At 38.5% G+C, this 26,368-nt stretch overlaps 1 protein-coding gene across 3 annotated transcripts in view; it reads left to right on the top strand.

Annotated features, from left to right (window-relative positions):
* The window catches only part of EDIL3 (EGF like repeats and discoidin domains 3), a 425,344-nt gene that overhangs the window by 194,049 nt on the left and 204,927 nt on the right, over window positions 1-26,368 (top strand). For all 3 annotated transcript variants that reach the window (XM_060201139.1, XM_060201136.1, XM_060201137.1), the window contains one exon: window positions 6,624-6,752. In XM_060201139.1, coding sequence (XP_060057122.1) covers window positions 6,624-6,752 — 129 coding nt within the window. The remainder of the gene's footprint in view (window positions 1-6,623; window positions 6,753-26,368) is intronic.

The following is a 26,368-nucleotide window of genomic DNA, read 5'->3' as shown; positions in this document are numbered from 1 at the left end:
CAAGTTTTAGTGCTGTGATCTCCTTCACTCTTTCTCTGCCTCTTGGTCTCATGTAAAATAATACTAAAATAAAATAAATAAATAAATTCATCATTTTACATCTTTCTCTAGAGAGACATAGTTGGCTTAATTACTCTTGGCTTTAGGTTTTTTTTTTTTTTCCCTCCTGTGTACTTCCTAAACTCAATCTTTCTCATATAAGGTGATACTTATTTGGGGGGAAAGGCTTTTGAATAACTTGTTTCCTTAACTGTAAAAATGCAAGCCTGGATTAAATTATCTTTAAGTTTCCTTGTTTGTTTGAAGTTCTAGGGTTCTTAGTCCACAATGACTCACATGTACTTTTTTTTTCTTTCAGCAACTGTATGCATTATCATGTATCAATCAATCACAAAAATGACTTTTCTTTTAAAAAAATAAGACAATTCTGGTCTCATGTTTAGTTTGTTCTCCCCTGCCTGATCCGTCCATTCTAGGTAGAGTGCAGAGTTGAGAATCATAGACTCTTAGTTTCCTAAGACCTAAAATCAACTAAAATCAACACCCAGAGATGTTCACTTGCAAATCTGATCTTTAATGTGCAAGCTAATATTAATAAAGACAAAGCAGAAATGCTCTGAGGAGTAAGTGAGACTGTGGGAAAAGAATGTGCAAATTAAGAGGCACTATCGGATGCTAATTAGTCTGAGAATACTACCAGAGAAATGGCATTACCCTACCTAAATTCCCTAAATTCTTCTATATTTTTGAAAGAAAGATTGCAGTGGAGAGATAGAAACTTGTCATCCCCAAGGATTACTTTGAGATAGTCAAAGTACAGGCTATGAAAGTAAAAGAAATGCCCTCTCTGTAAGTTAGAACTGGGTGTCCCCAAATGGGTAGCAGTCCTGCAGAGTGTTGGGTGGGCCACTTTTGGTTTTTTTCTAAGGTTTCTTCCAATGATCACCTCTCCTTCAGCTCATACATAGGGATATTTGGGGGTTGATCTTTGAATATATGCTCAAAGGTGTCCAATGTGCCCGAATCTGTGCCTTTTCAATGGTTGAGGTTGAGGATACTTCTTTACAAAATACCTCATCTTCTCCCTGTTCTTGAATGTCTGTAGCCTCAAGGTTCCTGTTCTGGCCTGGTTATACCTATCTGGTTGTTTTCTCTGGGTGTTCCATACTGCTGGTTACAGCAAGGGGGGATGGCTCCTTTAAGCCTCCTCATCTTACTCCTATTTGATTAACTGTCAACTACAAGAGGAGAGGGAAAATGAAGTCTCAGAAATAAGGGAAAGAAAAGTAGCTTACATAGTGTGGTTTTTATTTCTTAGCATGAAGAGAAGGTGATTTAGTTTAAAATTAGCCATTAACATTACATTTTCATCCAATCACAAACACTGGCAATATACTACCTCAAGGGCATAGTTTAATTGACAGGACTGCACAACAGCAAACTTTTCACTTAAATAACTAGAACTTTATATTATTGTTTTGACTTGGTGTGGAATTATCTGGGGGAAAAATCGTGGAAATGTGGTCTATTTTCACATATTGAAAAAGCAGGCCTACCAGGACTTGAAGATTCAAAAATACATATTTCCCACCACATAGGGGCTTCCTGATTTTGACTTCCTGTGACATTGTTTAGAATGTTGATTATACATATCATTTTCATAGTGTTTTGATGACTTTTACTTCACATTTGGGCAGTCATTCCGTGTTGCATTTCTTGAATAGTTGTACCTGGTAGAGTCACCACCATTTTACGGCAGGACATCACTATTTCACTCAACCCAACTTCTTCCCTTCTCTTTGAAGCTGAAAACTGTTACTCAGTTTCTTACCTAATCCTCATCCAGACTCCAGAATTCACCTCTTCTCTATGTAATCAAATCTCAGTTTTCTTACTGCCACTTTCAGTTTCTAATACGTGAATCTTAACTTTTTCTTTGGCAACTTTTCTTTCACTTAGAAATGCATTTGGGAGTCGGGCTGTAGCGCAGTGGGTTAAATGCAGGTGGTGCAAAACACAAGGACTTTCAGCAAAAGGATCCCGGTTTGAGCTCCCGGCTCCCCACCTGCAGGGGAGTCTCTTCACAGGCAGTGAAGCATGTCTGCAGGTGACTGTCTTTCTCTCCCTCTCTCTGTCTTCCTCTCCTCTCTCCATTTCTCTCTGTCCTATCCAACAATGATGACATCAATAACAACAACAATAATAACTTCAACAATAAAACAACAAGGGCAACAAAAGGGAATAAATAAGTATTTTTTAAAAAGTGTTCTTAACAAAAAAAAGAAATGCATTCCAGTCTGAACTAAAGAATAAGGACACAACATTGAAAATTGACCCTTGACTCTGAGAGAGAGAACCAGATTGCAGTATAATAATGAAGACTAGCAAAGATCGTTTAACTGCATGGCCAAAAGGCAGTCCCAAGGTATGCACCAACAGATATTATAAAATTCTGCTAGGTGCAGAATTCTATAATATCAGGAGAGGAGATGGTCTGAGGTTAGGTCAGTTGTGTTGACACTTTTGGAATGGTTCTCAAGTCCATTTATCTGCCTCTGAATGGTGGGAGAATGTCTCTAACAGAATGGTGAAGTGTGTGTGTGTGTGTGTGGGGGGGGATTTTCTGTTAGAATAGCAGGTGTCATCAATCCAGGGAAGTCTGGCCAGCATCCTGATGGCATCTGGAACCTGGTGATTGAAAACAGAGTTAACATACGAAGCCAAACAAATTGTTGAGCAATCATGGACCCAAAGCTTGCAGTAGTGGAGAGGAAGTGTTAGGGGGGTACTCATTGCAAACTCTAGTGTACTTCTGCTTTCAGGTATATATTTTGCAGTAGTTTATGGATACGTGTGAACATAAGCTCTCTCTCACAGAAACTGGTAGATATCTAGGTTTTGGGACTATGTTAGAAAGTGAACCACCTGAGATGAAATTCGAGTGTACTATAAAAGGAAAGGTCTCACCCGAGTAATGAAGCTGAAGGGTTGTCATTCCACACGTGAAGTCTCTGGACACAGTCTGAGGTGAAGCATGTTGAGGTGGCAATCGTTGCGTTGGTTAGGTTGTGATCGGCAGATGCAATATTATTTGATATGGATTGGGAGAGGCATGCGGGAAAGTGGGCCCTATCCAAGGGTTCCAGGACTGGGGGAAGTAGGGGCACTATAGTGGAGATGTGAGGTTCCTGCTGTCTTAGGGTTCAAAAAGACAATCGATAGTTAATGTTATCATCACATTATTTGGTAATTGGGTTAACTTTGAAAAGTCCTTTTGTTATGGTTTGCTGTACAGTACCCAGTATCTTGTATATAGCTGTGCTATTGGTTGCTTCTAATCTACTTGGTCTAGGCTTTTGAGAGAGTCTGCATATCAAATACACAGCCTATATATTAAAAAGATCCAGTTTGTGTTTTGAAAAACTTTGAGACATACAATTGATTTTCCCCCTCTCATATTAATTAACTAGTGATTTATATGTCTACATTTTGCTAGGAGTGTACATAAACACCATTCCCACCACCAAAAGACTGTGACCCATCCCTCCCACCCACTCCCACTCCCCACTGGCCCAGGAAGCTGCATGTCTACCCCTCACCACAGGGCTTTTACTTTGGTGCCCTACTTACAATTTGGTCAGGTCCTGCTTTTAGTTTCCCTTTCAGATCTTCTTAGTCAACTTCTGTTGATGAGTGGGATCATCCCATACTCATCTTTATCTTTCTGACTTAGCTCACTTAAAATAATTCCTTCTAGCTCTCTCCAAGATGGTTCAGAGAAGGTGGGTTCATTGTTCTTGATAGCTGCATAGTATTCCATTGTGTATATATACCACAGCTTTCTCAGCCACTCATCTGTTGTTGGGCACCTGGGTTGCTTCCAGGTTTTAGCTATTATGAATTGTGCTGCTATGAACATAGGAGTACACACCTCTTTTTGGTTGGGTGTTATGGAGTCCTTGGGGTATAACCCCAGGAGAGGAATTACTGGATTATACCCCACCAATGTGTCCTGAAGCTCAGCTTCCACAGAGTCACACCCTACTAGGGAAAGAGAGAGGCAGACTGGGAGTATGGACCGACCAGTCAACGCCCATGTTCAGTGGGGAAGCAATTATAGAAGCCAGACTTTCTACCTTCTGCAACCCTCAATGACCCTGGGTCCATGCTCCCAGAGGGATAGAGAATGGGAAAGCTATCAGGGGAGGGGGTGGGTTATGGGGATTGGGTGGTGGGAATTGTGTGGAGTTGTACCCCTCCTACCCTATGGTTTTGTTAATTAATCCTTTATTAAATAAAAAAATTTAAAAATGAAAGAAATAATAATAATAAAAAAGAATAGCAGGTGTCTCTTGTCCCTTATGTAGTTACTGAATGTCTGAGTGATACTGTTTAAGTTTAACCTGTATATGTCAACCTGACAACTTGGAAACAAGATGGGACCAGTTTGACTCAAAACAAGTCCCTCACTGTATTTTATAATATCAGGAGAGGAGATGATCAGAGGTTAGGTCAGTTGTGTTGACACTTTTGGAATGGTTCTCAAGGTCCTCACTGTATTTTTCCTCGTTCTTTCTTCATCTTCTAAGACCTTTATCTTCCTTCAAGTAGATGTTCCCCTTTATCGCAATATCCAATTAGGATTTTTCCTGGGTGCAGTTGGCATTTTCCAAGAAACCAACTATATGGCCAAATGAGGGGTCAGATAAATAACTCACCTGGTGGGACACCTGCCTTGTCATGTACACTGCCCAGGTTCTAGTCCTAGAATACAGCCCTGTAGGAATGGTGTGGCCATACAGAGATCTCAGGTGCTGTTCTCTGTCACCTACCTACCTTCTTCCTCTAGCGTTTGCCCTTCTTCCGTAGCCAGTCAACAGGTCAGGTTGAAAGCTGTCAGGAGCTGCTTGTTGCTGGCTTTGAAAGTGACTGGGATCCATGTGGATTCAGTCGGCTAGGAAGGATCCTCAGTTTCCCCAATGAATGGGTACTCACGGGATGCACCACGAGAAGGTCGATCCAATGCCTACCTACCTAAAAAGTCACTTCAAAGTGGTGAAATCATGTATGTGTCTCATAATGCCAATAATGATAGACACAAAGATTTATTGTAAAGAATGTCAATGGTGGAGAAATGAGAAAGAGAACACGGATAGATAGGAACCATCTTTCCAGAATGAAAGCAGCAGTAATGCTGTTTCAGTACTTCTGAATATGGCACGTCCTCAAGTGGGGACTCATGAGGGGAGTCCCCTCAAAAGAGAATAAGAAAGAAGCTTAGGCACAAGAATACATCAAACGGTGCCACTGAGAAAATGTCAGCCACACTAATAGTGTGCCCCAAATTAATAAATGCAGAGAAGAGTTTAGCGTCGGACAGTAGTGGCTCAGCACTGTACCCCTTTGGGGCTTAGGTAACCACACTGATGGCAATTTTCATCAAGGGAATAGGAAGGCTCTTCCTTCTTAAGTAGCACGAGCATCTGTTAACTTTTGTGCAGTGACTTTCTTAATGCTCAGTAATGATTACAAACCAACCAGCCTTTTCTATGTCTGCCTCTTTTCCTCTTTTTTTAAATTTTTGCTTCCAGGGCTGTTGGTTGGGGCTAGGTGCCTGCACTACAAACACTCTGCTCCGGGAAGTCATGTTTCCTTTTTTAAAAAAATAGGATAGGACAGAGAGAAATTGAGAAAGGAGAAGGAGATAGAGATAGACACCTGCAGACCTACTTCAGGCCTTGTGAAGTGACCCCCCTGCAGGTGGGGAACCTGAGGCTCAAAGTGGGATCCTCTCCCTGGTCCTTGTGGTTTACACTATGTGTGCTTAACTCGGTGCATTACCACCTGCCCCCCCCCCCCCCCCCGCCATGTCTGCCTTTTTAGGTGAGCTATTTATTAGCAATTGGCAGAAACTGGATGTTCAGAAACTTGCAACACTGTCAATTCATAAATATTTTATAAAATCCCTATCTCCAGTTATCTGCCTCACTTGACCTAGGTGGCTACAGTCGTTTGGAAGTTTATGTTATTTTCATCACCAGGATTCAGAAGCTCTTCAGTGCTTATAGTCCCAGAGTTTGTAATTCCCTGTTACCTTGAAAGCTTGTGAAACATATTCTACAATTCAGAGAACTCAGTAAGCATATTTCTCAGTGTTGACTTTTTTCTTTACTGTTTAATATGTAACAACACTATTTTGGCTGTTTTATATATCTACACTTTTTTGCATCCCTTGAGGTAGATTCTGTTAGTGTTAACATCTAGCAAAGGAGTCTAGCACTTACAAAGGTTAAATTGCATCTTGAGCACAAGTTGGAAAGTGGTGAAATTAGAATTCAGATCTAGAATATAGAGCTACAGAACCTCACAGCTAGGATCCAGAACACTTACAACTTTTTTTTTCCAGAGAGAGAGAGAGAGAGAGAGAGAGAGAGGGAGAGAGTGTATGGGGCCTTGAGTCCAGTGTGTCACAAATTCTAAGCTTTACACACTACCTACTAAGCCGCTTTTTGTCTTCTAGATAACATTTTTCTGTCAAGTGATTAGCTGTGGTATGTTGAGCCAATGTCAGCTTTTAAGAAGCATAGGGATCATAAAGAATGTTCTTTCTCTGTCTCTTCTAGGCCCCTGCATCCCTAATCCATGCCACAATGGAGGAACCTGTGAAATCAGTGAAGCATACCGAGGGGACACATTCATAGGCTATGTTTGCAAATGTCCCCGTGGATTTAATGGGATTCACTGTCAGCACAGTAAGTTATCTATGCTCATTATGTTTTCATTAGTATTGATTGTAACATCTACAAATGATTGCCACCCTTGTTTATAGGAGAATGATAGCAGCTGAATGCTGTTGCTACTTCTTATCCCTCTGAATATACCATATCCCCAAATAAAGATACCTAGTGACATGGGATATGGGGTTAGTAACTTCCTGTCTGCCCCTTCTATTATTGCTACTCTTATTTTATTATTGTTCAACCATGCTAGCAAAATGTTGACTTTCATATTAAGCAGTTGTTGTTCATACTTACCCTAAAGCTGTGTTTTGCAAACTTTCCAGGATCATTTTATTAGCCCTAGAGGTGATAACCAGCTAAGGAATTAAAACTATTTGCCCTACTCCATCTATAAACCAATTGATTTCCTTCAGATTGGTAATTTTACTGTGACATTAACTTTAGTGTGAAGTTTTGAAAGTTTAATAGGTTGGTTCTCTCATTTTAATCCTATTCTTATCAGTCCTGAGAAGTTGGACAAAGTAGGACTACTTGTGCGATTTCTTCTTAGAAGCAAGATTCTAAACACCAAATTAGTGGCTGGGGACCTACGATCAGGAAATATTATTCTGAAGATTGCTTGTGTGAACTGACTTAAAAAAAAAGCCATTAGGGTTTTTTTGTCATTATTGATTCAATAATGATTGAAAAGATTGTAGGGTAAGGAGTACAATTCCATACAATTCCTACCATCAGAGTTCTGTATCCCATCCCTCCATTGGAAGGTTCCCTATTCTTTATCTCTCTGGGAGTATGGACCCAGGGTCCTTATGAGGAGCAGAAGATGGAAGGTCTGGCTTCTGTAACTGCTTCCCCACTGGACATGGGCGTTGGCAGGTGGATCCATTCTCACAGCCTGTTTCTATCTTTCCCTAGTGGGGCAGTTCTCTGGGGAGGTGGGGTTCCAGGACACATTGGTGAGGTCGTCTGCCCAGGGAAGTCAGGTTGATGTCCTAGTAGCAACTGCAACTTGGTGGCTGAAAAGCATTAAGAGACAAAGCAGAACAAATTGTTTAATAATCAAGAACCTAAAGGTAAGAATATAGCAAATGAGATTTGGTGTCTTCATGATGGAAAAAGCTAAGGATTCTATTTTAAGTGTATTCCAGGGGGCCCATGACTTTATTAATTTTTGCCTGAGCCTGTAAATAACAGCTGGAAGGTAACAGAGGGAGGACATGGTGAGACATTGAGAAAGGAACTTTGACCCACAAGTACTGAATTTAATGTTAAAACCATGATGTTAAGAAAGATTATGCATGTTATGCATGTACAAACTATTGTATTTGCTGTCGGCTGTAAACCATTAATCCCCCAATAAAAAAAAATTGAAAAAAGAAAGATTAAGGTGTGCCCTAGGATATGGTACAGTAGACAAGGGATTATTGGATTCTCAAGCATGAAGTACTGAGTTCAATTCTTGCCATCATACATGCATGTCAGAAAAATGCTTCAATTCTCTCTCTCATCTCCACTTATAACAAACTAGCTCAATAATTGAATCTTAATAACTAAATAAAGAATAAGTAAAAGCTGAGTATTCTCAGCCAGAACTAGATTTCCAGCCACCAGCAAATTGGATAGAAATAACACCTTTTACCTCTGAGACACTGGAGCATTTTGTATATTTCTGGAGACTTGTCATTTCCCAGAGTTTGTGAAATTTCTGTAGAAGTCTATTTCATCACAGTGTCACTTGTATTCCTTAAAACTGGTACCTAAATCACTTATAGTTGTTTCTAAAAGCACAGATTCCTAACAAAGGACTGTTTTTTTTTTTTTTTTTTTATTTCCAGGCTGAGTTCAGAGATGCAAGGTTCAATTGTCTTTTATTGTAGTAACACTGTTCAGACTTCATGTATAAATAGCTCAAAACTTCCCCTAAAAGGACCAGATGTGAGTTGAAACTCTGTGGCTATCTTCACTCCACTTAACCCTGTAAAGAGAACATTACTGCCTCTTACTTATCTTCCTTATATTACTTTGTGATATGGTGCCAGAAATCCTCTTTAGGGGAAAACAATCTGGGTACCTTGCTTGAGTCCCTCAGTTACAGCTATTTGCACATAACATACCAGTACTTACGGAAGATCCTTTCCTCTTTCAGAAATGAGATTCAGAAATGAGAAGATACTTTTTTTTTAGAAACAGATATGCATCAAAGAAGAAAAAGATAAAAAGGGCGGGACATTAAAGCTTCCATCAGTGTGATGGGGGGCAGACTCTAAAAGAAGTTGCACACATAACACAGCAGGCACACTAAGTAACAATGTTGCTGGCCATGAGAACAGAATCTGTTTCTTAACTATATTTATTTATTGGACAGAGACAGACAGAAATTGAGAGGGAAGGAGGAGAGAGAGGAAGAGAGAGAAAGACACCTGCAGCCTTGCTTCACCACTTGTGATGCTTTTCCTCTACAGGTGGGGACCGGAGGCTTGAACCCAGGTCCTTGCGCACTGTAATGTGTGTGCTTAACCAGGTGTGCTACCTACCACCCAAGTCCCAGAACAGAATCTTTATAATGAGATGTTATCCCGTGTCTGGAGGCTGACATTGCACCCAATATCATCTCATCCTTTCCCTTTTCTATAGCACAAAGGTCCAGGAGAACAAATGCGTGTAATTTGTTTGTTAGCAATCTTAGTAGATAGTATTTGGAATCTTCAAAGAATTCTCCATGATGCAACTTCTAAACCTATTCCCTCACATCTTACAATTTATTCAAAGAAGCTTAATAATCCATGTAAACCGTGTTGAATTTCAAGGCTTATTTTAAAATGCAAAGAAAGCCACCACCCTTACTTTGTCCACACGGCATTAGAGACCTGAAGTCCTTGTTGTGAATTGCAGCACCAAGTCTCAGGCTACAAAATTCAATTCAGAAATGGGATTTTGTGCTTTCAACATCTTGGTTTGGATTCTCTGAAGTGCATCATTATTAGAAGCCATGAAGAAGGGAGGGGAAGGAGACTGGATTTGCAATCAAGAGACCTGGATTTCAGACTTGACTTTTACAGTTATTGGATAAGTAACCTTGCACCAGTCACTTAACCTTTCAGGGACTGAAGGCATACGGATGGAGAAATTTAAGTAGAAATGGATGACCTTTGGTTCATATAGTCTCGGGGAGCATTATGACTAAGTGCACAGCTTGCTGGCTGCACAAAGGTTATCAAGCCTTCTTCTTTATAGATGAAATTGAAAAGGATTATACGTAGGCAAAGTGGATTTAGAAGCACAGAGAATCCTGTGTGCTTTCTCAGGCAGAAGAAATTAAAAAAAAATCTGCTCTTTATTTATTTAATTCCTTTTTACTGTTAGATATTTGGGCTTGTTTTTTTTTTACAGCAGCAGTAGTTTTAATTCCAGATGAATTTTAGACACTTGCTACTCAAAATGTGGTCATGCATCATCACCCCTGCAAGCGTATAGATGCAGATTATCAGGCTTTGCTCAAAGCCCTCTAAATCAATACATGTGTCTTCTTCTCATTACTATTATGATAATCATCATCATTATTATTATAACTACTTTGCCTCTAGAGTTAGCACTGGGTACCAGTGCCTACATGCTGACTACATTGCTCCCAGTGGTTTTTTTTTTTTTCATTTTTCTATTTCTGTATAGAGATGAGAGACACAGACAGAGAGAGAGAGAGAGAGAAAGAGAGAGAAAGAGAGAGAGAGAGAGAGGAGAAAGAAATGGACTAAGGGAAAGCACTGTTGCACTACTCATGAAGCTCCCCAGCTGCAAGTGGGGACCTGGGGCTTGAACTCAGGCCCTTACGCATAATAAGGAATATGCTGTGTTGAGTGCACCACACCTGGTCCCCAGTATTTGATTTTCAAGATAATTCTGTATTTATTCCTGTGCACATTATAAAAAGTTGTCCAGTGTTTTTTAGTAGCTAAAACTAATCACCTCACAGATTAAGGTAGCACCTTCTGCTGGCAGTTATGCAACAACAAATGGTGAGAAACATTTATTATGTTTCATTCAAATTGAAAAATTAATAGAAATCAGAGATATCCACATATAAATATATATGTGAAATTGCAAATATATTATGGTGTACAAGAATATGTGAATAATTACATTTCGGAAGACTATAACAAAATCCTTCATATAGCTATAAATTAGGCAACTTGTTCTTTTTGGAGATGGCTAGATGACATTTTTAGATCTCATATTACAGGAATGACAGAAACATGGATACATAGATTTAGTTTAACAGGTTTTTTCATTTTCCTACAATACTTTCAGACTTCCTTTTATTTAACAATATACAGTTGAGTCCTTTATGTATTTTGTGACTTCGTAGATTTTTTTTTTATTAACCACTGAATAATATTCCATTTTGTGGATGCAGTCCAGTCTGTTTATTCATTCGCTTAGTAAAGAGCATCTTGGTGGCTTCCAACTTGAGACCATCATTAATAAGTTGCTGTAACATTTATGTAAACATGGTTGGTTTTCAACTCACTTGAGTAACTGTTTAAGGGTGTTAAGTACAGAGTTGGTTATTTAGAAAGGGCACATCTAGTTGTTGGGGTGTGTGTGTGTGTGTGTATGTGTATGACCAGGGTTATCATTGGGACTTGGTGCCTGCACTATGAATCCCCTGCTCCTGGAGGTTACTTTTCCATTTTGTTGCCCTTGCTAGTTATCATTGTAATTGCTATTATTATTGTTGCTGTGGCTGTTGTTGTTGAATAGGTCAGAGAGAAATGGAGAGAGGAGGGGAAGACAGAGAGGGGGAGAGAAAGATAGACACCTACAGACCTGCTTCACTGCTTGTGAAGTGACCTCCCGCCCCTGCAGGTGGGGAGCCGGGGACTTGAGGCCTGATCCTTATGTCTGTCGATATGCTTTGTGCCATGTGCACTAAACCTGCTGCACTACCGCCCTGCACCTGGGTTTTTTTTTTTTTTTTTTTTAAGAAACCATTACGCTGCCATCCATGGGAGTCATACTTTGCAGCAGTGAATGAAAAGTTCCTGTTACTGCATCTCCTCACAAGGCATTGTGACTGCATTTTGGAATTAAGTCATTACACAAGCTATTTTTATATAGTGGCAGTAAATGAGGTTATATGACTAATAATAGTTTATATAGAATGAACCTAATAATGGGTGTTTTTAAAATGTCAAAATACAGCAGTGTATACACACATACTTATATAGAATGTGTGTGTGTGTGTGTGAATTGTAAAAAATGTCAAAATGTAGTATATATTGAGAAGTAAAGCCGTCTAAAGGTTAGACTTCTGAAAGACACTTTTAAGCAAGCAGTTTTCTGCTGGGAGCTATACTTTGGGCAGGTTAGAAGTAATCATATTTTATTTGTTGCCTGGTAACAAGTCTAATGCCTTAGGGAAGGGTTGTTTCTTTATTCCAAGAACTTTCTGCTTGTCTTAGCACTGAAGACATTCTTCTTTACCTATGAACAACTCTGCAGCTTTTAATTCCTTTTAAAGACACCTTTTCTTGTTGCTTATTTTTTTTTCCGTTTTATTGGATGAGACAGAGATAAATTGAGAGGGGATGGGAAGATAGAGAAGGAAAGAGAAGTATAGACACCTACAGACCTTCCTCACAGCTTGTGAAGCAACTTCCCTGCAGATGGGAAGCCAGGGGCTTGAACCAGGATCCTTGTGCGGGTACTTGCACTTCGTACTATGTGTGCTTAACCAGGTGTGCCACCTCCCGACCCTGTTTCTGATTCTTCAAGGAAGGAGATGATATAGGTGCCACCAATCCTTGAAAGAGAAAGACTAGCTTAAATAAGTGACTGTGTTAACATACTAGTTCCCAATATGCCTTGAATTCCCTTTTCTCATTTGGAAAACTGGCCAGAAAAACAGAATCTAACACATTTTTCTTTATATGTCATTATAAACCACTTAGATCTTCATTTTATATTATTAATGACTTTGTTCATCCAAAAACCATTTACTGAGGCCATGGGTCATTTTAATTTCATAGATAAGCTTTTTGTCATGTTGTTAGAGTAAACCATTTTGAATGTCATTGTTAACTGCATAAGCTGTATGTTTTTTCTCTTTTAGATGGTACTTGATAATACAACAACTGTGCTCAGCCCTATTGAGTCAAAATCCTTAAGCAGCACCCTAAAAATAGTTAATAGCCCACATAAAACCTACTGGCATGAACAGTGACTTCCAATCTCCAGATAAACTAAGGGAAGTATCCTATTGGGGCATAATTTGGACTCTACTTGTGTTCTAGAGGTAGTTCTGTCTTCATGAATTGAGGAATGGTCCCTTAGCACTTGATCTTGTATGTAGCTTTTCTCATCTCAGAATGCAGCTCAGCTCAGTTCAGCACAGATCATTTAACACTGTCTCATGTCCTGGAAGTATCATGCCACTAAAATATGAATCATTAGAATTTTTATTGCCTGTGTGAAAGAAAAAAAAAACACTTGTAGAATTATATGAAAATCTCCAGGGTATACATTATGAATTATAAAAGGGACAGATATTCTAAAGCATAATGGGTGACTTTAATTTTTCCTTTCTTTATTACATATTTCTTATTTTTTAATAAGGACTCTTATTTTTAAGGGGGCTAATAATGATCTAAAGTGCAATCATTAATATATGAATACAATACCATTACGCACCAGGCCCCCACATTTCTTTTTCACCCTCTTCCTCACTTCCCCCAAATCTTTTGTTTTGATGTCATATACCATGCCCAGTCAACATTTTATTTTGTGTTCCCCTCCATGACCCTATTTATCAAGTCCTGCTTATAAGTGAGATAATTAGATGTATATCCGTCTCTTTTTTGCTTCTCTCACTTAACATGATGTACTCTACCTCCATTCAAGATGAGTACGAGGTAAAGATGACCTCTTCACTTTTAACAGCTGAGTAATAGTCTTTTTTAGCTGCTCATCTGCTGTTGGACATCTGCTCTGTTTCCAAGTTTTGGCGATTACAAATTGTGCTGCTATAAGCATAGGTCTCTTTTGATAGGTGCTTTTGTTTCCTTTGGGTAAATCCTCAGGAAAGAAATTGCTGGACCATAGGGTAGGTCCATTTCTAGTGTTCTGAGAAATCTCCAGGAAAATCTCTATTTTCCACAAAGGCTGAAACAATGTGTATTCCTACCAGCAGTGCAGAAGTGTCCCCTTTTCTCCTCATCCTCTCCAAGATTTGTTGTTACCATCCTTTCTAATGTATGACAGTCTCACAGGTGTTACTTGGTATCTCATTATTGTCTTCACTTGCATTTCTCTGGTGAGTAGTGACTTTGAGCACCTTTTCGTGTGCAACGGTGTTCTCTTCTTCTTTTTTTAAAATTTGATTTTATTTATTTTTTATTCTTTTCCCTTTTGTTGTCCATCATTGTTGTTGTTGTTGTTATTGTTGTTACTGCTGTAGTCGTTGTTGGATAGAACAGAGAGAAATGGAGAGAAGAGGGGAAGACAGAGAGGGGGAGAGAAAGACACACGCAGACCTGCTTCACTGCTAGTGAAGCGACTCCCCTGCAGGTAGGGAGCCTCGAACCGGATCCTTGCGCCAGTCCTTACGCTTCGCACCACGTGCACTTAACCCGCTGTGCTACCACCCGGCTCCCCTGCATATTCTCTTCTTTAGTGAAGTCCCTGTCCATGTCCTCACCACTTTCTAATAGAATTCTTTGATTATTTATTTATTTCAGTGTTAAGTTTACTGAGCTCTTTATGTATTTTTCTTATTAGCCCTTTGTCTGAAACAAGTTGTATAAAGATTCTCTCCCACATTGTAGGGTGTAGGTATGTCCTAGGGCAGAGGTATTACTCTTTGCATGGGAGCTTTTCAGTTGGATACAGTTTCATTTGCTTATTTTTGGTTTTGTTTTCTTTGCTGTTGGATTTGAGTCTTTGAAGAACTTTGTGAAGCATGGATCATGGAGTGTTCTGCCAATATTTCTTTCTCTCTATATTTGGTAGTATCTAATCTAATGTTCACATCTTTGATCCACTGGGAGTTGACTTTTGTGCACAGCAATATGTGGTGATTTAATTTCATTCATTTGCATGTTTCAACCCAAGTTTTAAAAATATTGTTGAGATTGTGTTTATTTCAAATGAGAGAGAGACAAGACAGAGAGAGAGAGACAGAGACAGGAGAGTACTACTGTGGAATATGAGATGTCATGGGTAGATCCCAGAGTCTCTCCTGGGCAAGTCCTGTGTTCCATTACAGAGCTACCACCACAGATACTAAATATATTAAATAAAATATATATTTAATCCTAATTTTCCTACAAAAAGTTTGAGTGATGGGACAGGGGAACGCCAATTAGAATTTCCTGCTTTTCTGTAAGAATTTCTTACATTCTCTAAGAAGTTTCTCTGTCTATAAATTAAAGCTTAGACTGGTTTTGTGTATTGTACCTAAGCAAAGGACTCTGGGGAAGGAGTACAGGAAGAGGGTTGGGGGAGAGGAGGGTTCAGGCCCTGGTACGTGATAATGGGCCTAATTTGAGGGTACGAGTATTTTGCAGACTCTCAGCTTGCAGAAATGAGAAATAGTACCCATGTACTAATTACTCTACTGTAAGCCATTAACTTCTCAATAAAAAAATAAAGAAAAAAGAGGAACTCTATAATCCTAAAAAAAAAAAGAATTATTTTAGCATCCCTAAATTTATAGATAATTAATGTGTTAATTTAATCTTTCAAATTTTAGCTCAGTGGTCTCTTGACTTTAATTTTCTACTTGTCCCCATAAAGGATTCACTTCAAAATACTGTTGAAACTTTAACTGCAGTTATTACTGACAAGTGATAATTCTGTAACTACACAGGCTAAATAAAAATCTCTAAGGAGACTTCCAAAATAGACTGCTCTCCTGCTTCCCAAAGGTTTTTTGATTGTGGATCACGATTCCATCCTGTTGGTATGTGTAATGAATCATCCGGGAATGTAGATAAGTACTCATATTCCACCTGCTGACCTATAGAAATTTCACCTTAATAAGTTAAATTTTCACTCGATTCTGACTATCAGCAAGAACTATAGTGAAATTGACACAGATGGGCCTAGGACTCTGGTTCTTAGCCTTGACTGCACATTAGAAGTACCTAGGGATTGATAAAATATATCGATGCCTGGCTTCCACCCCAGAGGTTCTGATTTAATTGCTTCTTGGTATGGCCAACGTATTCATTAGGAGTTTCAAAACCTCCCCAGATGATTCTAAAGTGCAACCAAAGCTGGGAATCAGTGTTCTAGAATAGTTTGAAGAATTTCAATGCCTTAAAGAAAATAAGCAGAGAAAGACTTACAGAGAACCCAAGTTTAAGATACACAAGTGTTAGTCTAAGTTAAATGTTTAACTTATTTGCAACCTTTACTTAATATAATAAAAAAAAATACCTTAACCAAGAATATCTGATTGAAATATTCAGGCCAGATGAATATTTTAACTTAATGTTCTTTTTCTATCTCTTAATCTCACTCTATGAACTAGTTTCAGGAAGTTTCTTTTCTTGCTTCCACTTCTGTAATAGTCTCACAAAGAGTGCTTTCCTAGCAGACATCTAATGGATGTTTACATAATGACACTGATAGAATAGAGATCTATTATTAAGAAAATATATTTTAGTATTTTTAATGGGGGTAAGGTTGAATTTTGTCAAAGGCATCTATTGAGAGACACCTGCAGCACTGCCTCACCACTCATGAAGCTTCCATGCTTCAGGTGGCGACTGATGGCTTGAACCTGGGTCCTTGAGCATGGTAACTTGTACTCAAGCAGGTACACCACTACCTGGCACAATATCAATACACACTATCAAGTATTGAGGTGACTATGAGAAAAGGAACTATGGAGCTGAAGTGTTTTAATGTTATCTGAGAGCATGGTCAAATAAAAATGTTCCCACCAAGTGATATTTGAATAGAATTGTGAATGAAATATTGGACTCTGCCAAGTCAACTCAAGGAAGTACCAGATCTTGGAAGAAAGAGAAGGTTATGTGCTTCAAAAGGGTGAATGAAGAAGTCAGGGGGCAAATTAGAGGTCTAACCTCAGTCAATGAGCAAATAATAGGAAGTCTTAGAATCCTTAGAGAGGACTTTTAGTCTAATTACCGAAGAGAACATTTGGAGGGTGGCGTTCATGAGAGAATACTAGTGAACTTTTGTTTGGAGACTGATTCTTCTGGTGAAGAATAGACTCTGTTGGGGGCAAGAACAGGATTTCTGAGAGCAGCTGGGAGATGATAGCTTAGAGGACTTGGCTAATGAAGAGCTGAACAATGTTCAGATTCGAAAATCATTTGAAATGGATGACATTAGGATTATACATACTTGTTTTGGGCGCCTGAATTGCAATAACATAATGATGATAATAGCTATTATTGTTTTCACTTATTTCCATGTATTTGGGCAGTATAATATACTGACAAATTCAAGTATGCCTTACTAAAGACTTTTTTAAAGTTATTTTTATTAGTGATTTAGCAATTACAAGATCCTCATTAAAAGTTATTTCTAATTTTTAATATGATCACCAAGATGCATTCTAAAATTTTAAAGACAAAATAAGCATATTCATGCAGATATATTTATATACATATGTGATCAGTGGCTTAATGAAAATGATGTTGTGTAACTGTAAGATTTTTTTTTCCAATAATGTTATCTTTTTAAATTTCTTTATTGGGGGTTCAATAATGTTATTTGTAATGGAATCTTAGATTTAGTCTTTTTTTAGATACACTGTATATAATTTTATTAAATTTTCTGACTATAATAAATTTTATTATATTTTTCAAATAATCTTATGTCAATAGGAGGTGCATTTCCTATTTCAGTATTTTGCCTGTAATGTAAAATATTAGCAAAACTATGTAAGCTATAATTATATACTAAAATAAAAATGATTTTTAAATGGAAGACATTCTTTAAATCTTAGTAGGAAATTACAATTTCATTGAATATTTACCAACATTAGCCTTTTGACACCTTGACTGCTTTTTCATTTTTATTATCTTTATTAATTTATTAGAAAGAAACAATCAGGAATTTATAGGGAAAGGGGAGAGAGAGAGGAAGAGAGACAGAGGGATACCTGCAGCACTGCTTCACCACTCACAAATCCTTCCACCTGCAGGTGGGGGACAGGGGACTTGTGCTTTGTAATATGTGCTCAACTAGGTGTGCCATCACCTGGCCCATGATTGCTTTTTTTTTTTTTTTTTATCATTTTGCAGTCATGCTATATAGCCTGTAAGTTTAGACAAAAATATCGGGCACTTTTTCCTTTGGTAATTGTATACTCATTTTTTTTTCCTTTTACTAGATCACTGGTCAGCTCTGATTTATGGCGGTGCTGGGGCTTGAACCTGCGACTTTGGAGCCTCAGGCATGATAGTCTCTTTGCATAATCATCATGCCATCTACCACCACCCACTCAGGATTTCTTTAGTCATTTTGTCTTTTTTTTAAGCCTTTTTCCCCCTTGCCCCCTCATTTTTTTGTATTATTGTTGTAGTTTTAATTGTTTTTGTTGTTAATGTCATCTTCTTAGGATAGGACAGAGAGAAATAGAGAGAGGAGGGGAAGACAGAGAGAAAAGGGGAGAGAAAGACACCTGCAGACCTGCTTCACCACTTGTGAAGCTACTCCCCTGCAGGTGGGGAGCTGTGGGCTCGAACCTGGATCCTTACACCGGTCCCAATGCTTTGCGCCACGTACGCTTAACCCGCTGCAGCTACTGCCCGACCCCCTTTTTTAGTCATTTTGTACAATGTACTTTAAAGTAGAAAAAAAAAAAACCTGAAAATTATTTCTACAACAGGAAGGAAAAAGAATCTTTTAGTGACAAGTAAAGGAATTACTACTGACTTTCTTTTTTTAATATTTATTTATTTATTTATTTAATTTGATAGAGACAGCCATGAATTGAGAGGAAAGGGGAAAAAGACAGGGAGAGAGACAGAGACACCTGCATCCCTGCTTCACCTTCCCGCTGTAGATGAGGAAAAAAAAATATTGGAATAGTGAAGCCGTGGTTGCTGAGTGTTGAGCTAAATGTAGAAGAGGCCCAGGTGTCATTTATTTCTATGTATTAACGTGTCATAGCAACTTGCACTAATGAGTATATTGAATTTTGGTTTCCTCCTATGTAAAGTTGAAACAGCAAGTTCACTTGCTTGCTTGCAAGTCTAGATTAACGAGGCTTAGGATTTTAACATTTGAAAAAATATCACATGCAGTTAAAGGTTCTGTGTATTCACACATTATTACTATGGTTAGTTCTCAAAATACTTTTTCCTTAATCATGGTAGAATAAATTGGTATTAAGTTAAATACTGATTTTCTCTGAACTGGTTTTGTAGCACTTGCAGTGGTAACAGTAGATGTCTTGAGGGAGAGAGAGGAATGTGAAAAGAAAGAGAGCAAGAGAGAGAAAAGCAAAACTATAGTGCTATTTATTGTCCAGCTGTGTGCAGTCCAGTAAAGCATTTTTTTTTAATTTCTTTATTGGGGAATTAATGTTTTACATTCGACAGTAAGTATAATAGTTTGTACATGCATAAAATTTCTCAGTTTTCCATGGAACAATACAACCCCCACTAGGTCCTCTGTCATCCTTCTCGGACCTGTATTCTCCCACCCACCCCAGTGTCTTTTACTTTGGTCCAATACGCCAATTCCAGTTCAGGTTCTACTTGTGTTTTCTCTTCTGATCTTGTTTTTCGACTTCTGCCTGAGAGTGAGATCATCCCTTATTCATCCTTCTGTTTCTGACTTATTTCTCTTAACATGATTTTTTCAAGGTCCATCCAAGATTGGCTGAAAACGGTGAAGTCACCATTTTTTACAGCTGAGTAGTATTCCATTGTGTATATAGACCACAACTTGCTCAGTCACTCATCTGTTGTTGGACACCTGGGTTGCTTCCAGGATTTGGCTATTACAAATTGTGCTGCTAAGAACATATGTGTACACAGATATTTTTGGATGGGTGTGTTGGGTTCCTTAGGATATATCCCCAGGAGAGGAATTGCAGGATCATAGGGTAGGTCCATTTCTAGCCTTCTCAAAGTTCTCCAGACTATTCTCCACAGAGGTTGGACCAATAGACATTCCCACCAGCAGTGCAGGAAGGTTCCTTTGACCCCACAACCTCTCCAGAATTTGTTGCTGCTACCTTTTCTGATGTATAACATTCTCACAGGAGTGATGTGGTATCTCATTGTTGTCTTTATTTGCATTTCTCTGACAGTCAAAAACTTGGAGCATTTTTTCATGGGTTTCTTGGCTTTTTGGATCTCTTTCTGTCCATGTCCTCCCCCCATCTTTGGATGGGGTTATTTGTTTTCTTGTGGTTGAGTTTGGCAAGCTCTTTATATCTTCTGGTTATTAGCCTCTTGTCTGATATATGGGATATAAAGATCTTCTTCCATCTATGAGGGGTCTCTTGGTTTGGGTAGTGGTTTCTTTTGCTATGCAGAAGCTTTTTAGTTTGATGTAGTCCTATAGGTTTATGCTTGCCTTAGTCTTCTTTGTAATTGGATTCATTTCATTGAACCAGTAAAGCTTCTTATCCAAATTAGCTACACTCAGCCAGGGAGATAGAATAATGGTTATGCAAACAGACTCTAATGCCTGAGGCTCCAAAGCCCAAGGTTCAATCCTTCTTCTTCTAGCATTTGCCCTTCTTCCGTAGCCAGTCAACAGCATCAGGTTGAGCCTGATGTAAAGTTTCGAGACCTCCTTTGAATCTGGAGAGGTGGCAGTCGTTGACTATGTGGGTCATAGTCTGTCTGGAGCCACAGGGGCAGTTCGGGTCGTCTCTGGCTCCCCAGCGATGGAACATAGCGGCGCACCGGCCATGGCCTGTTCGATAGCGACTGAGGAGGGCCCGATCATAACGTGCTAGGTCAAAGCCGGGTTGACGCTCGCAGGGGTCTGTGATGAGGTGTTTGTTCTTGACCTCAGCTGACTGCCAACTCTGTTTCCAAGAGACTGGAACAGAGAAGTTCAGTGTAGGCGTAGGAGACCAGATTGGGTGATGAGACGTCAAGCGTTGGACAGGGTGGGTGAAGATATCCGCGTATATTGGCAGGTCCGGTCGAGCGTAGACGTGGGAAATGAACTTAGATGATGCCGCATCCCGACGAATATCTGGCGGGGCGATGTTGCTAAGAACTGGCAGCCATGGAACCGGGGTGGAACGGATGGTTCCAGAAATTATCCTCATGGAGGAATATAATTTGGAATCGACCAAGTGGACATGGGGGCTACGGAATCATACTGGGGCACAGTATTCTGCAGTGGAATAGCATAATGCCAGAGATGATGATCGTAGTGTGGAAGCGCTCGCGTCCCATGAGGAGCTGGCCAGTCCTGTAATGATGTGATTCCTCATGCCCACCTTTGCTGCAGTTTTTATGAGATGTTCGTGAAATGACAGAGTGCGATCGAGAGTAACGCCAAGATAGACTGGCTGGGCTTCATGCCGGATTCTCGTACCGCCAAGCTGCACATTAAGCATTAGGCATGGTGTAGATGGAAAACAGATGATACCATTGTTGCAGTGCTAGGGATTAGTCGCCATTTTTTACAGTAATCAGATATCAGAGACATGTCTTTCCTGAGTGTTTCCTCGAGGATGTCGAACTTGGATGACTGAGTTGCACAACAGATGTCATCGGTGTAGATGAACTTCCTTGAAGAAGTTTCTGGAAGGTCATTGATGTAAATATTAAATAGCGTAGGAGCCAGAACAGAGCCCTGGCGGAGGACACTTGAGACAGGTCTCCATCTGCTAGACTTGTCACCCAGATGCACCCGGAATCTTCTGTTTTGGAGAAGAAACGATATAGTGTTGGCCACCCATGGAGGTAGGCATCTTGAGATCTTGACTAGGAGACCACGGTGCCAGACGGTGTCATAGGCTGCTGTGAAATCAACAAAGACAGCACCCGTCTTTAAATTCTTCTGGAATCCATTTTCAATGTAAGTTGAGAGGGCCAGGGCTTGTTCGCAGGTAGATCTTCCTGGGCGGAAACCAGCTTGGGCGGGTGATAGGAATTTCTCTATAAGATGAGAAATACGGTTCAATCCTTTACACCACCATAAATCAGAGCTGAGCTGGGCTCTGGTGTTTCTCTCTCTCAAAAATAAAGTTAATAAAATATACTTTTTAAATTTATCTACTCTCATTGTCTCCTATAAGCTCTCTGGTTACATAAAGATTATATTCAGATTCTGATCAACTTAATTTACCTAAGCCTCTCTTTCCTACAAAGCTCTTTCTTTTTTTGTACTAGACCTTTTCATAAGTTCTAATTCTCTAGAGTGTTCTCTGCCCACTTCAAGTGAAATATCATTCTGTAAAAGCTGTCTTCACCTCACTTTGCTCACCATTCCTTTTAGTCTTCTCTCTCTAACACTACTTATAACCTGACTTTTTTTTTTCCTCTCCCATGCTTCCTAAGAGCATGGCTTGATTTGTTTATAGCTTGCTTTGTTTTCTGTGCTTTAAAATACTTATAAATATTTGTTAAATTAATGAGTGAATAAATGAATAAATGAACCATAACTCTGTGTGTCAGTAGTATTCATTAATATATTGCCTAATATCTTGTCTTGCATAATGTTGGCATCTGTAAAAGACATAAACAAAACCATTATGAACCCTAAGGAACGGAACCTACCTTCCACAGCTTGTGAATTAATGTGCACCAAATAGTGTTTCAGCTAAAAGCAGATCTATGGCTACATAAGATTAGGGATATTGTGCATTTTCCTATTTTTTTTTTTTTTTGGAACTTCTTACTGTTCCTTACTATATAGAAATCTCTAGGGAGGCCTACAGTTTATAAAAATATATAAATAATTGTTAGACAACTAAAAAACCTAATGTTGTTTAGTTGAGTTACACAGAAGATGTTGAAGTGGGAGTAAAAGAAAGCACAGACAGTTAAATCACGAGGCAAAGGAGAGAGGATGAATGAAACCAAAGTGAGGTAGAGACATGAGACAGAAGGGGATATTGTCAAATAAATAAATGTAAGTATGCAGGAGCATAGTCTGAGGGGTTATTTTTCAGATGTGTCTTAATGTGAATACACACAAGGAGAAACATGCACTCACGTGTACTTCTCTGCAAGCCTTGTCTTGAGAAATCGTGATTATGCTAATATCTTGCTTCTGATAACTTCCTCTGAGAGATAAAGTGATCCTTCCATCAGTATTATCTAGAGAATAATTTATAACTTTTGCTGCTACTTTTGCTACACTGTCTCACTATTTGTGCTTCATAGTCGTTTCTTGGAGTCACTTTTCTTTATATATTGTCTTACCATTTCAGTCAGTTGTCTGTTGTCTTTTCCCAGTTGTATAAGACTTAGTGCTGCATCTATTCAGGCTGAACTGAACTGAAATCCTTTGTGAGCAGAATTCTCACAGCCTATGGTGTGCCTCTTTCAAAAAAGATATTGCAAGGTAAGAACCAACACTGCCTGATAGGGATGTAAGAGGTCCGGAGAACCCTATTCGCCCATAAAAGACAAACACAAAGATGGCTGTCATTGTATTTTTCTCAAAACGATACCTAACTTTCCCAAGTACATGTAGTTGCTGTTTTTGTTTGTTTGTTTTTTGATAAACATAGAACTTGAGAAGGGAGATTAAGGTAAGAGATGGAGAGGGTCAAAGGGACGCCTATAACACTATTTCATCTCTGGCAAAATTTCTTCCTGCAAGTGGGGGCTGAGGGCTTTAACCAGATCCTTGCCACTGCCTACGTAAGTGCTGCAGGTGTTTTTCTGTCTCTCTCCCTCTCTATCATTCTCTTGATTTCTGGCTGTCTCTATCCAATAAATAAAGATAATTAAAATTTTTTTTAATCTGCCCTTCACCTAACTTTACTATTATTTCCATACATTACTTTTTACTTTTTATTTTTTTTTTGTACTGCTCAGCTCTGACTTATGGTGGTGCTGGGGATTGATCCTGAGACCTCAAGTGCCTCAGACATCAGTCTTATTGCATAACCATTATACTGTCTGTCCAACCCCTTCACACACACACACACACACACACACACACACACACACACACATACACACAACCTCTGGGGTGATAGCTGGAGCTCCAGGCCAGCACTATGAATCCACTGCTCCTGCCAGTCAAATGTTCCATTTTATTGGGTAAGATGGAGAAAAATTGAGAGAAGAGGGGGATATCGAGAGGGAGAGAGAAAGATAGTCACCTGCAGCCCTTATTCCCCTCTGAAGCATCCCCTTGCAGGTAGGGAGCCAGGGGCTTGAACCCTGATCCTTGCATGGGTTCTTGTGCTTAGTACTATGTGCGCTTAACCTGATGTGCCACTGCCCAACCCCCCTCCCCAATTCATTCTTTACAATTTTTATTTATTTTGCTACCAGGGTTATCACTAGGCCTCAGTCCCTATATGTTTTGTTGTTGGTTTTTTTTTTGTCCACTTCTGGTGGACATTATTTTTATTTTTTCATTAGGCAGAGAGGAAGAGAGAGCTGGAGAGAGGAGAGGCTGCAGCAGTATTCTCCCGCTTGTGAAGCTTCCTTGTGCAAGTGCTTCCATGTAGCTGTTTGTGGACTTGAACCCAAGTCCTGGTGCATCTTTAAAGTGTGTGATTTTCCAGAAGACCTACCTTCTGACTCCCTCTATATCCTTTTAAGTGCCAAATGCTTTGCCTGTGTTAATCACTTTCCTTGATTTTCTCATTTGCTCTTTGCTGATAAGCTTTCTGTGCTGGGAGCCCTTTCCCACAGTATTGTGCACTGTTATCATGACCTTTCTCAAGCAAGAAAGTCTCTCTGTTTTCTGCTTCCCTTGATTCTTCATCCTTCTGCCTTTGCAATTATCTGCGTCTTTCTCATGAACCCCAAATATCCCAAAGACAGTTCCATTGAATTATCCTTAATTTTTCATCATAATCTTACACAATAGGCACTCAAAATATAGCCTGGTAAGTCAATGAATACATGAGCGTGTAGTAAGAAATTAGTAGACATTTGCTTATTATTTCATAACAATATAGAAACTTAGAGAAAACCATGATGAATTTTAATGGAGATAACTTAAAATATCTTATCACTTTTGGGATTATTTGCCCTTATTTAGCAGTTTCATACTTATAAACCAAACCCAGCTATTTTATCTTGAAATAGGACTTTCATGTATATATATATATTATTATATATATAATAATATATATTATAATATATTATATATAATAATATATAATATATAATATATTATTATAATATAATATATTATTAATATATATAATATATAATAATATATAATAATATATATTATAATATAATATATATAAATATATATATTATATATATTTTATAAATATAAATATATATATATATTCATGTCTGGTACTGGCAAGTTTAATGTTCAAGTCCAATATGCAATTTTAGGCTCTTATGATTCCCATTCTAGTATGTGATTTTAAGTGTCAATATTATTTTTTTGTCTTAGTATATAGAGATTTTACTGTAAGATATTCCAACTCTTTTTAGAGTATTTATTAGAAATAATTATTCTAAAATATTTTCAATAATTTTGTGCATATTATGAGACTATTGGGGCTCCACATAGTATGTAGAGCAGGAAGGATAATTCCCTGATGGCCAACTCCACAGAGTTCCAAGTCAGGATTCTATGAGTTAGGTTGGATTATTCCAAATTTCCCTCATATTTTAATAGGATGCACAAAGGAGTCCACTTCAAAGTAATAAGGCAGCAGTCTTTGTGGACATGGTGGCTTGACTATTCCATATCATTTTCTGTGTATCGGTTAGCATAGGGATTATTGTATGTCTTCTGGAATTGTATATATCAGAGATATTTTTTTCTGGAAACTCATCTTGAGTTTCCTCTCGATAAAAGACGACAATGCCCATGCTGATGCTTTAATACTGTATTATCCTAAATTACGTGAATTCATTAATTTTGGATGGCTGACTGTTACCTATGTCTCTTTGCTGGCTAATATTTTAATGCTACTTAGATAATTTCTGGGTGATTAATTACAATTCAATTCATAGATTCATCTAAGGTGTTTACAAGATTTTTGTACTGAAGTTTTTATATGACAACTTAAATATGGAAATACCTAATTTCGTTAGGAGAGTTTAACTCATAATAGTCTTCGATTTTATTTGATATATAAAATCAAAAGAAATATAATAACTTATTTGAATCATTCTGAGAGAAAATTCTTTTTCTTTCTTTTTTCTTTTTTTATTGGGGAATTAAATGTTTTATATTCGACTGTAAATACAGTAGTTTGTACATGCATAACATTTCCCAGTTTATGAGAAAATTCTTAAGAGTATAGATGATATTTTTTATATAGAAACATAGTCATCATCTTTGCCCGTCAGAAACAGTTGAATTGAAGAAAAATATTTGTTGTCAGCAATCTTTCTGTCATCATTTATGACCTGCCATTCCCAAAATGGTTCAGAGAGTATATTTAAAACAATTCTCCTGGTCATTTTCTGATTTTCAGAGACTTCACACATGATTTGGGTTTTTATTTGAAAGTA

Source organism: Erinaceus europaeus, chromosome 11 (assembly GCF_950295315.1).
Source record: "Erinaceus europaeus chromosome 11, mEriEur2.1, whole genome shotgun sequence".
NCBI classification, from domain to species: Eukaryota; Metazoa; Chordata; class Mammalia; order Eulipotyphla; family Erinaceidae; genus Erinaceus; species Erinaceus europaeus.
The sequence above is the reverse complement of the archived record's forward strand: the minus strand, read 5'-3'. Positions and strand labels throughout refer to the sequence as shown.